Source organism: Typopeltis vanoorti, chromosome 13 (assembly GCF_054136105.1).
Source record: "Typopeltis vanoorti isolate ZY-2024b chromosome 13, IOZ_Tvanoo_1.0, whole genome shotgun sequence".
NCBI lineage: Eukaryota > Metazoa > Arthropoda > Arachnida > Uropygi > Thelyphonidae > Typopeltis > Typopeltis vanoorti.
The window spans coordinates 76094568-76107422 of record NC_143561.1 but is presented as its reverse complement, the minus strand read 5'-3'; the positions used below and the strand labels follow the sequence as shown (position 1 = coordinate 76107422).

Genomic DNA, 12855 nt, shown 5'->3' with positions numbered 1-12855 from the left:
AAGTAGAAAAAGCCATCAAAGGCTTGAAATGTGGAAAGGCAGTAGGAATAGATGATATTCAACCGGAAATGCTGAAGTATGGTGGTATAAGAATCTTACAGTGGCTGCACTACATAGTTCAGAAAGCCTGGACAGAGGGACGAATTCCCGATGATTGGAGTAGAGCTCTCATAGTACCCATATATAAAAACGGAAATAAAACTGAATGTGAGAATTACAGAGATATTTCCCTACTGAGTGTTCCTGGCAAGATCTATGCAAGTATTGTGGAAGAAAAGCTTGGTGAAGAACAAGCTGGATTCAGACCAAATAGAGGCTGTCAGGATCAGATCTTCACTTTACGACAAATAGTCAAGAAACCATGGGAATATAACAGAGATCTGTATTTAAGTTTTGTCGATTTGGAAAAGGCATATGACACGGTGCCAAGAGAGAAGCTATTCAATACGCTGCAGTTATATGGTGCCAATGGGGCATTATATCAAGCAATACTTAGTCTTTATTTGAGTTGTAAGTCAGCAGTTAAAATTGAAGGAAGTACAGGAAGATGGTTTAATGTTAAATCTGGTGTGAGACAAGGATGTACATTATCCCCTCTGTTTTTCATTATCTATATGGATCACATTATGAAGGAAATTGGTATTAAACCTGATATCAAAATTGGAGATGTTAATGTCAGCTCTTTGCTTTATGCGGATGATGTTATACTTCTAAATAAATCCGCTACAAGTCTGCAAGATTCTCTGACTAAATTGAATAGCTGTTGTAATAGATATGGTATGAAGGTCAGCAATAAAAAGACAAAGACAATGAAAATAGGCAGAATCATTGAAAATGTCAACTGTGTTGTGAAAAGAGAACCTGTGGAACAAGTAAAACATTTCAGCTACTTAGGCACGATTTTTACTGAAGATGGTAAATTAAATATAGAAATAGACAACAGAACCAACAAAGCTGGTATGGTGGGAAGTCAAATGAATAAATTCATATGGAATAAGACAGAAATTAGTCGGAACACTAAATTAGCCGTATACAAGACAGTGTTCAAACCAGTTTTAACTTATGGATCTGAGAGCTGGGACAGAAGTAAAACACTTGACCAAAGACCAGAGACTGCAGATATGAGAGTCCTGAGAAAGATTCTAGGCATGAACAGATGGCATCAATGGCAATATCATATTAAAAACGAGGATATTAGGAAAGAACTTGACATTGTCAACATCCAGGAATGCATTAGCAGAGCTAATCTCAGGTGGTATGGTCACTTAAACAGAATGGGCAAAGAAAGATTAGCAAAACAAGTGTTCTCTGCCAGGTTGGCAGCAAAATGACCCAGAGGAAGACCAAAATATAGGTGGATTGATACGGTACAAAGTGCCTTAGATGATAGAAATATAAGCTCTGATAATGATAATATTGGAGTCTTGACAAGTAACAGACTGATTTGGAGGAAAATTGTAGATAGGAAGTTAGTAATGATGTAAATTTTTCACGTAGTACTATCATATCCTATACACCCCTTGAGGGTACATAGCAGGAATTTGTTGATGATGCATCCTACTACATTCTGGTTGGACGGATGGTATTGAAACCGAGTGTTTAGAATCCAGATTAAGTATGTTCAGCCATATCAATATCTGTTACCATTTTCTGTTGCTCAAAGGAGGAGGATGACGAGGAGAGCGGGATTCAAAATTGCATATTGCAATAACTGTGATGTGAATGGATAGAATTTAGGTAAAATTTGGTATTTGTAAGTACACAAAATATATTCATTTTTGAAATTATAGATTCTACAACTGTGTTAAAATAACTCTTTTTTATTATCCCAACATTTTGATCATCATATCAAGATCATCATCTGGAGCATACACAAATATACAAGACAAGCTGCATTACATTACAAACCGTAAGCTAGAGAAACAATGAATTGATCACATGCTATTCTACTGGCACACGGTTGTAGAATCCATAATTGCAAAAATGAATGCTGATCACCATGTAACACTAAAAGAAAGGCACACAAAATATATATTTTATATATTTTGTGTTCCTTTCTTTTAGTTCTTTCAAACAGACCACCTGTCATGCAAAATTAAGCAAAGCAAAATTTTGTTTAGCAAATACTGAATACAAATGAATATTGATACCCATGTAAAGGAGGGAAAAGTTTGAAATTCTTATTTGTTATTTATTTATTACATGGAATGGAGTACTCCATTCCTACATGTTTGCTGTGAATTTTTTTCAGTTCAGAAAAATACTCCTCGGATAGGGTATTTCTAACGAGTGTCGAATGAATGGAAAAACTTCACCTTATAAAAAGAAAACTATTATATTATCACAGTAGTGCATGAAAATGAGAATATAAGCCACTGTTCCAATGCATAGTATTAATATAGCAGCCATATATATTCTCATTCTGACATTTTGGAATTGCACAAACCAAAATCCAGGTTCAGGATCTTATGACGAGCAGTGACAGACCTACATTCCTATATTAGTGTGCATAAGTTAAACTGATCTGTTTCAAAATGTTACACATTAAACTAAATTATCAACAACTAATTTACTGTTTTAAAATGCTACACACTAAACTAATTACTAACAAAATATAAAAAGCTTTTGCCATGTGCTTTTATTGTAAGAATAGAAAATGTGATTTTACTAGTCCTCTGTTTTCATGGTATGGCAGACACTATTACTACCCCAGATTGAAGCCTCTTCACTTAATCAAGTGTACTCTTCATAAAAGATACTCTCTGATTTTGTAATCAAAGGTATGCTATGTCACAAAAGTGTCATGTGTAAATGCTACTAAAACCTTGTGCTTTACATATGAAACTTAATGTATAATTAAAGAAGCAATAAAAGTTTAGTCCACTGTGGAGTCTAATGCTATAAAACAAAACATGATTATTTCATATACACTAGAAATATAAGAGATCTAATGATAATCATTCTTCCAATGCAGCAAATTCACTTCTCTTGCATAATGCTTCTTATTGACACAACTAACGCAAATGACAAAGCAAATGAATAAGTTTTATATTAACTTACTCTGTATGTAAGCATTGTTCCTGTTTTATTGACCATCCAAAATGGAGCATACATCTGGATCACAAGAGAACCATTTTTCTTTTGAATATGTATTCCCAGTTCCTGTAACAAATAATACCACTTCAGACTAATTATGTCAACTAACATTTGCCACATATTATTATTTCCCAGGCTTCATGGAATATGAAGACTCATCACAGAAGCAATAACTCATAGACTATGTATGATACCTATCATAACTTGCCTTGAAAACATTTAATGTTGAAACATTCACCATGCACTGCAGTAATGCATTCCATTTGTTCATTCTCCACTTACCTTTACATTTTGTTAAACTAGTTGTTAAAACTGCAATCACTATAAACTGTAGAGTGCCATATTCTTCAATCCACAATGGTTAATGGCATTTGAGCAGTAAACTTGTATACGGAAACACAGAAAATCCATCTGGAATGTGCTTATTTTGGCACCCTTTGTGCTTGCTTTCCTCCTGCCCCTTCCCTACATGATAGCCTATATAGGGATTATCTCAAGTAGCAATTTTATAGGAATATTATTTTTTAACATCTGCTTAATTTTACCTGGACTGTTTCTTCTTAAGGTAATAACATTCTCATGCTCGATGTCTCCCAAAGATTTGATGTTTCTATAATTCATGATAATAAAATTTCTTTCAAAATGTCTTTAAAAGTCTTACGAAATGTAAGTTTCCAACTTTTCAGACATGGGATTGTGATAATAGGTTTCTGAAAGTATATATACTTAAGAGTGGTTGTTGTTTTCAAGTATTTATTTTTTCTTTGAATACTATTTGTGTATTTGAATCTAAACTTTGTCCCTGAAAGCTCAACTTTAAAAGTTGAGCAGCTTTCTAAGGTGAGCTTTTAAAAAAATTCTAAAAGTTTTTAAAGTTGAGCTTTTAAAAGGTCTAAGGTGAGCTTTTGAAAAAATTCTAAAAGTTTTTAAAACATTTGAAAAGAAAAACACATTTTTATTTTTAATTTGAGATTCATTTTTATTCTGCTCAAAACTCAATAGTGAGCAAGTCCTATTTCAAATCCCTTATATACTATTCTATCCAATGTGAAGTTGGAGATCTAAACAACAGAGTAGGAGTGAATCCCACCAGGGAAAATGTGCTGGGAAAATTGGAGAAAACAGCAAGGCTGAGTATTGGCTGGATTTCTGTTCAGGATATAGGCTAGTCATCACTCACAATATGTCATTAAGATGTACACAAGTTCATATGGAGAGAAGACACAAGAAATAAGAAAAGCCTTATTGACAATGTCATTACTGATATCTTCATGCTAGTTTAGGATACAAGAGTGTACAACGATTTGAAATTGAATATCACTTAGTTTTAAGTAAATAAAAATGAATATCACATTGGAAAGAAGAGTATGTAAAACAAAGTTTTAAAAAGGATTAAAGTTGAGCAGCTTTTACAGGTAAACTGTAGATTCAACTGTTCAAATATTATTGAAGAAAGAATGAAACAGTTATGATTATAACCAACATGTTATCCCTGATCCATTTAGTGAGAGTAACTGTGTAGTCCTGAGTTAAAATATAGACAAACGTGAGAAGTATCAATGTGAAAGGAAATTATGTGGAATTATGAAGAAGTTGTTTATAATTCTCCCAGAAACTACCTTGGCAGTTCTATATAATGGATAAACTCGAAGGATGATAACAGCAATTCATAGGAGCTAATTAAGAAATATTTCTTAGTGTCGATTACAGACTTCATACCTCAAATGGAAAAAAAAAAAAAAAAATCGGAAGTGGATAAAGATAAAATTGTAATCAAACAGCTGCATATACTGAAGAAATTATGGAAAAAGTACTGCATAAAGAGATAAGTGGACAGCAGTTTTCATGAGAAATAGAAGACCGACAAGTGACTAGAAAAGTGACTGACAATTGGAGACAATGCTCGAATATGAGAGGACAATAGCAATTTGATCCAAGAAAAATCCCAAGGAATTCTTTCATTATGTGGCTAGTAGGAAGAAAATTGATTGTGGATAAATGTCAGATGAAATCTAATCTAAATATGATGGTGGTCAAGTGATCAATGCAAATGATATAGTGGAGCTGTGAAATGATAGGAGTAGTTCAACCATCATCAAACTCCTGATATGTAATCTCAGCGGGAGGGGGGTGTATAGGATATTATGTGATAGTACTACATGAAAAAGTTAATACCATTACTACTTCTAATCAACAATCTTCCTCCAAATTAATCTGCTCTCTGTCAAGACTCCAACATTATCAGATGTTATATTTCTGCCTTCTAAGGTACTTTTTACTATATCAATCCACCTACATCTTGGTCTTTTTCCTGCCAACTGGCAAAGAACACTTATTTTGCTAATCTTTCCTCTCCATTCTATTTAACTGACCATACCACCAGAGATTAGCTCTACTAACATGTTCCTGAATGATAACAATGGCAAGTTCTTTTATTAATATCCTCGGTTTTAATGTGATACTGTCATTGATGCCATCTGTTCACTGCACTAATCTTTTTCAGAACTCTCATATCAGAGGTCTCCAGTCTTTGATCAAATGTTTTATTTCTAACCCAGCTCTCAGATCCATGAGTTAAAATTGGTTTGAGCACTGTCTTGTATAGAGCTAATTTAATGTTTTAACTAATTTCTCTCTTATTCTATATAAATTTATTATTATTATTATTATTTGTCACCTCCAGGGAGTCCAAAGACTCATCGAGGGAGCTCTACATCTCTCCATTTCTGTCATCATCTACACCAGCGCCATTTACTGCCTACCACCACCACTAGTATTTCCACAGATAATCACAAACATCCATGCCCACAGCGGGATTCGAACCCGCAGCCTTTTGGCTAGAGAGCGGATATGCTAACCACTCAGCCAGCCACGTTGGCTTATTCAGCTGACTTCCTACCATACTGATTTTGTTGATTCTGTTGTCTATTTCCATATCTAATTTACCATCTTCGCTAAAAACAGTGCCTAAATAGCTGAAATGTTTTACTTGTTCTATAGGTTCTCCATTCACAATGTAGTTGATATTTTCAATGTTTCTGCCTAATTTCAACATCTTTGTGCTGTTGGTTGTTGCTGATTTTCATATCAAATTTATTACAACAGTTATTCAATTAAGTCAGGAAATCTTGCAGACTTGTAATGCATTTATTCAGAAGTATAACATGATCTGCATAAAGTATAGATATAAGATTGACGTTGCCAATTTTGATATCAGCTTTAATACCACATTCCTTCATAATGTGGTCCATATAGATAATGAATAACAGTGAAGATAATATGTATACTTGTCTTACACCAGATTTTACATCTAACTGCTGACTTACAATTCAAATGGAGACTAATTATTGCTCGATATAATGTCCCATTTAACCCATATAACTGTAGCATGTTCCTCTTGGCACCATGTCAAATGCCTTTTTCCAGATCCATGAAACTTAAACAGATCTTTATCTTTGTTATATTCCCAAGATTTCTCCATTATTTGTCTTAATGTGAAAATCTGATCCCAATGACATATACTTGGCCTGAATCCAGCTTGTTCTTCCCCAAGCTTCCCTTTCACAATTTTTCTTAGTCATTTCTAAATTATAATTGCATAAATCTTATCAGGAACACTCCAGAGGGAAGTACATCTATAATCCTCATATTCAGTTTTATTTTCCTTTTTATAGATGGGTACTATGAGAGTTCTACTCCAGTCATTAAGAATTTGACCCTGTGACCAAGCCTTCTAAATTATGCAGTGCAGCCACTCTAAAACTTTTATACCTCTATATGTGAGCATTTCTGGTCAAATTTCATTTACTCCAGTAGGCTTTTCACATTCAGGCTTTTGATGGCTCTTTCTACTTCAAGAATGGATACATATTCCTGACCGTATTCCTGTTGGGAGTTTTCTACCAGTGTGCTGACACTGCTTGTTTCATTTAGCAATCTTTCAAAGTAATTACTTCAGATATCTAGAATCCCTTTATCATCAGTTTTCATGTCACCTTTATCATTTCTGATTCCTTTTACTTTCCTCCATTTTTAAGCTTTTTCAATAGCTTCCAGAATATTTTGCTGCTTTCCTGATATTTTCTACATTCTTACCAAGTCTTCCAAAGTTCTTATTATTTCTTACCAAAGTTCTTATTCTTTGCTAGGTTTACACTATTCTTGTTTTCTTACATTTTTCTCTGTATTCTCTAAGAGCACAAGCTGACTTACTTGCCAGGGAGTTTTGATATGATTTCTTCTTTTCTTTGACTGCCTCTTTAACTTCCTCATCTTGAGTCCACCATGGAGTTTTGATTTTTTTTTTTTCCTTACAGACTTATCCCCGCACCTCTCTGGCTGAATTAATCAATATTTTCTTCAGTGTTTGCCACTGAGTCTGCAATGTTTGGTTCTTGTTTTCAAACTCTATCATTTTTTTTCTTGAATGATATTTGTGTCTTTGAGTTTGCAGTTCACCTATGAAAGCAGCTCAATCTTGATTCATTTTCAAACATTCATACATGCTCTTGTTTTCAATATGAAATTCAACCTAGTAATGCAAATTATATTTATAGGGCGATGGGAAGGAATGAAGGTTTAGAAATACATAATGTGGATGTATTTCAAATAGGAAGTGCTTCCTATTATACAGCAGTGGGACTGCATAGGATTACATCATGTGTTTTAAGAGAATATGCTAGAACCAAAAGTCATTGAACTAGCTGTTAAATAACAGTACTGCAACTAGAAAAGTCCCCCCCCCCTATGGAGTGGAAAATGAATAAGACTGCCATTGCATTAGAGTGGTAGAATGGAAGCATCAAATGACAAAGTGGTTTGCATTTCTTCTATAGTTGTTAAGATTCAGGAAAAATTAGTAACAGATCACATACAGAATTGGGAAGATGAGGGTAATATTATCTATAAAGTCAGGCACTGCAGTTTCATTTATCTAGTTATCTTTTATTATAAAGTAAACAAGAATGGTTGATTAGGGAAAAGCACATACTGCCATTTTTCTGGATTGAGCAAAGATATTTGATAGGGTGCTATATGAAATGTAGATATTTAAGTTACAACTAAGCAGAATGGAAATGGAAACTGGTTTTCTGACAGATATCAATGAGTTATTGGAGAGAATATCAGGGAAAAGGAAAGAAAGTTACAAATGGGGTAAACTAGGGCTCGGTTCTGGAACCTTCACTGTTCAACATTCAATGATACACTGGATTGTTGGGGTATATTCAGTTTGCAGATAATTTGAAGCTGATGAGGGTTATTGGAAATAATGCCAATGTTGTGGTTCTTCAGAAGGATTAGAATAAGATGAAAATGGGGAGAGATGAATTAAGGAAATCAATTTAGTGCAACTCTGGGATCCACAAATGGGAGACTGCATGCTTGATTGGCAGACTACTGAAGGAGGCAGTGGTCTTGGGGGTAATGGATGATAGAAATGTGAAGTTCAGAGACAATTACTGCAAAGATGGTGAAGGCAACCCAGAAGATTTCAGCAATGTTGAGAAAGACATTGATTAGCAGAGATAATAGGATAGTGGTGCTGATGTATAAAGCCCACATCTGGATTACTGTGCTCAGATCTCATTACCAGGTCTAAGATTTGGGATTTAAGAGGATCTGGATCCTCCCTCTCAATAGCTTAAATGTCTCAATCACATCATTCCTTTACCTTCTATCCACTATGCTCTGCAGTTTACATGCTGTCAGTCTCTCCTCATCAGCATTCCACATCCTGATGAGGAGAGACTGACAGCATGTAAACTGCAGAGCATAGTGGATAGAAGGTAAAGGAATGATGTGATTGAGACATTTAAGCTGTTGAGAGGATCTACCAGATTGATACTGGTAAACTTTTTGTTTTTGATATGATAAAACAAATGGAAGGAACAAGGACAAGAGGCCATCCCTCTTACCCTAAGTGAGAAGGTACAAGTAGTTTTTTTTTTAAATGAGAGCAATTAGATCATGAAATAAATTGCGTGAGAGGATAGCAAGAGTGCATGAGATAAAGGAGTTGTATGATAGGCTGTAGTATCTGAGATGAACCTCCCAAAATGAGTAATTTAAATTCCCTGGGTAAAATTATACAGAACTTTTATATAATTTTATATAGTTTTTTCAGCTCTTATATAAAGAAAATTTTATATGTAGCATTTTGGAATATAATTTTCCATTTTTTTTATTATTAAAAAAATGTTATTCCAACTATAAGCTTCAGTAGTCATCTTTTCTCATAGAAATGTAAAATAGTTACTTTAAAAAATAAGACTAATGGGTTTTTAAACAATATATTTTTGAATAAAAAGCATACCAAAGTAAATTTCTTTTCTAATGAAAATGCTTCCAATGTCCAAACAGATAACTCTTCTACAGTGGAGTTCAGAACTCTATAACAAGTCCAGTCTCGATCAAGATAATTTAATATCTGAAATAAAAATGAACAACTGAATAGATTGTTTTTACATTATTTTTTTTATTTATATTTCATTTAAATAAAATAATAAGTTTAAGTCTTTCAGGATATACCATTATGTATTATTAGCAGTTAAAGATATACACTAAAGAAGTTAAATTAAATCTTTAATTCAAGTATTTTAAGTAACATGAATATCTACAATTATCACAGTACAATAAAATCTGTTTTGTTATTATTTCTTTCTTTCTTTCTTTATTTTGTGAGATTTTATGCAGAGTGCTTGGCTGGAAAGATCAGGACTCCTATACTGCTTGAAGCAGTTGTTATTTTACTATCTAGTGAGAAGTGTTTCTATACCTCTCACTAGATAGTAAATGACCTCCTTAAGGGCAGCCTGTTCACATGAAGAAAGGCTGCTACCAACATTCTTCTACATATGTCATAGCAAGGGAGAAGCAGGAGATACAATATTCTCAAAATGATTTGTCAACTCATTCCATATGATAATTAGTTCAGCATTCAGAAGAGTCACATTCTTTCTAACTGATATGGAATGATGGTTTTAAGTTTGCAAATTACTTAAACTTGTGACTTCATGGAATGATCTGACCAACAGTGATATGCTAAGTGATATGAAAAGTGATATGCTAAGCCTAAGGAGGCTTAGCATATCACTTTTCAACTTCCAAACATGAAATTGACTGGGAAAATAGCTCTATGCTGTACTTAATGATGATTACGGTTACAGAATTTTCAAGGAAGCGACAGTGATATTAAGAACAGGTAACAACCTCAACAGAAATAGGGTGCCATACTGAAAGATATATGGAAAAATTTAATCAACTCACTCAGTTTAACGGAACTACAATACGCGAAAAATCATGTAACGTGTGTGCATACAACACGTATCCATGATACTGACTGAAGCTTCTCAACACATGCACACATTGTCACGCATATGTTCAAATGTGACTGCCTAACAGTTAGCAACGTTTCTGTATTCTCTCATATTTTTTGTGTGTACAGTTCGAGCCTTGACAAAGCCAGACAGTCGCTAGCGAAACTAGTAGGCGGGATTATACTAATATATGTATTAATTAACACGTTCGCTGCCAACTACGAGTATACTCGTAGTTCGTATATGAGCTACACAAGCCAGCTACGAGTATACTCGTATGATGCTTACTGCCAGCAATGAGATTACCGTACTGACCTTGAAGAAGTGAAAATGCTTGGCTTGTGGAGCTAGCAGCAAAACTGTGTATACTCATAGATGGTATGTGTTCTACACAAGCCAACTACGAGTATACTCATATGACGCCTACAGCCGGCAACGAGATTACAGTACCGACCCTGAAGAATTGAAATTGCTTGGCGTACGGGAACAGACTATGCCAAAGTAGCATGGCAGCGAATGTGTTAAAGAACCTATGGTCTCATAACGACAAAAAGTCTCGATCTACTGAATATCCCATTTTCTGAGAGAGGTTTGCAGATTGTAGGATTATAGCCGAATGAAGTTGGACTTGTGTACATTAAGTAAATAAAATGAGTTATCTCAGTCTTTCTTTGGTTCATTCCTGAAAAATAAGAATTTCCCAAGTGATTACTTTTTCTAATTTCTGTGCGACTGCATTTAAAAATCATATCAAAATTCAAATGATCCGTATCTTACTTTAGTATTTGCCAATGTTAATCTAATCTCACCACGAAGCGTAACTACACACGCTGTTTATATGGATATCACATAAACGACATGCGTGAAGCATAGCTATTGTTCATTTGAATCTTTATGCTTTCCATATTTAAAATTATATTAATGGATAAAGTAAAGTATTATTCAAAGTTATCCTACAATTAACTGCACTGGACTAATTAAGATGAGCGTTGATGCACTATGCACTCTTAAAGCTTTCATACATCAATAAATATGCAATCATATGATCAAACAGACATGAAGTTTATAGTGCTAGTTGCATATACCACACAACAGCATACCCAACCTAAATGGGCAAGTGATGCCATTGGATTTTTATCTTATTTGCATTCCCTTGGAAACTGTACTGTTATAAGCCTTTTAATAAATAGGCATGCCAATTCCCTGGAACATTCCCTAAAACGTGTGGTGATGTGTCATTAAATCTTATCTCCTTATTCACATCTAGCTTACTAAACTCCTCATACACTTCTTGCTCACTCATCATTAAGTCTTCTCTCATTTCATTCACTACACTTCATTCTGATTTCATGCTGAAAATGAAGCACCCTGATGAACTGTTCACTGAACACCTTGACTATGTCCTCTTCACCAGTCGCCAATCTCCACTGTCATCCATTAACAGCATCTTGACCATAATCATTCTTCCTTCTACTTGTGACATATAGAAAAAATTCACAATGGTTTTTCTTGGCCTGATTTGCTACTTTCTGCTTGTACTGCACTTTTAGTGTCCTTACCAACTGAGTCACTCTCCTGGTCTGCTCTTTATACTCTTCATGAAACTGATTATTGTCATTATTAATCTTGTGCTACCAACCTACAAAGTGCTTCTTTTTCTTTCCAGATTTTATGATTAATCCACTTGTTCATCCATTTTACACCCACCTTATTCAGCCTTTTGACCTTTGGAATACATTCACACATTGATGCCATTATGTATTTCTTTGTCAGTTTCCAAGCAGCATTTATTTCCATACTACTCAACTCCTTATTCCATGCTATAGCTTCAAGCTGTATCCTAAGCATGTTATAATCAGAAGTCTTTTTATGGCTAGCCGCAACCCAGATGATCACTTCACCTGGAAGTGTGAAACCACACTCAAAATTACATCCTCTGATGAAATGATCAGATCTAAAAACCCTAAATCTTCACATTCTTGTTATGACCTTCTTTACATACCGCCTGAGACAGTTGTGTCTAAAGAACTCAAGAAATTCATTTTCTTAATTCCCAAATGCTATCTCTTAATTTCACTCTATATTGCCATAATTAAAGTCACCCATAATAATTATCCTTCCTTTGTTCGCTAATTCAAGTTGTTTATACTATTCTTTATCACCACCCTCCACATTCCCTGTCAAGATTGTCATGATTAATAGCAACATCAAAATATCTCTTCCTGTCAACCTCCACTTCAAACTCACTGCCTTAAAACCATTGCCACTATTTCCTCCTTTCATGTTTACCTTATGTGGACATAATTCCCCTGCTATCATCAGCAACACTCCTCCCTTCTTGTCCTTTCTATCCTCGTGAAGAACACTGTATCTTTCAATTTCTACTCCAGTTAGGATATCATCTTCATTCAACCATGTTTCACTTATTCCAACAATTTTGGGA

At 34.5% G+C, this 12855-nt stretch overlaps 1 protein-coding gene across 2 annotated transcripts in view; it reads right to left on the bottom strand.

Moving 5' to 3' along the window:
• Nucleotides 1-12855, bottom strand: part of LOC150100293 (intermembrane lipid transfer protein Vps13-like) — a 654685-nt gene that overhangs the window by 453273 nt on the left and 188557 nt on the right. For both annotated transcript variants that reach the window (XM_090402852.1, XM_090402853.1), the window contains exons 15-16: nt 9410-9523; nt 3061-3162 (exon numbers count right to left, since the gene is read on the bottom strand). In XM_090402852.1, the coding sequence (XP_090258978.1) occupies nt 3061-3162; nt 9410-9523 (216 nt within the window). The remainder of the gene's footprint in view (nt 1-3060; nt 3163-9409; nt 9524-12855) is intronic.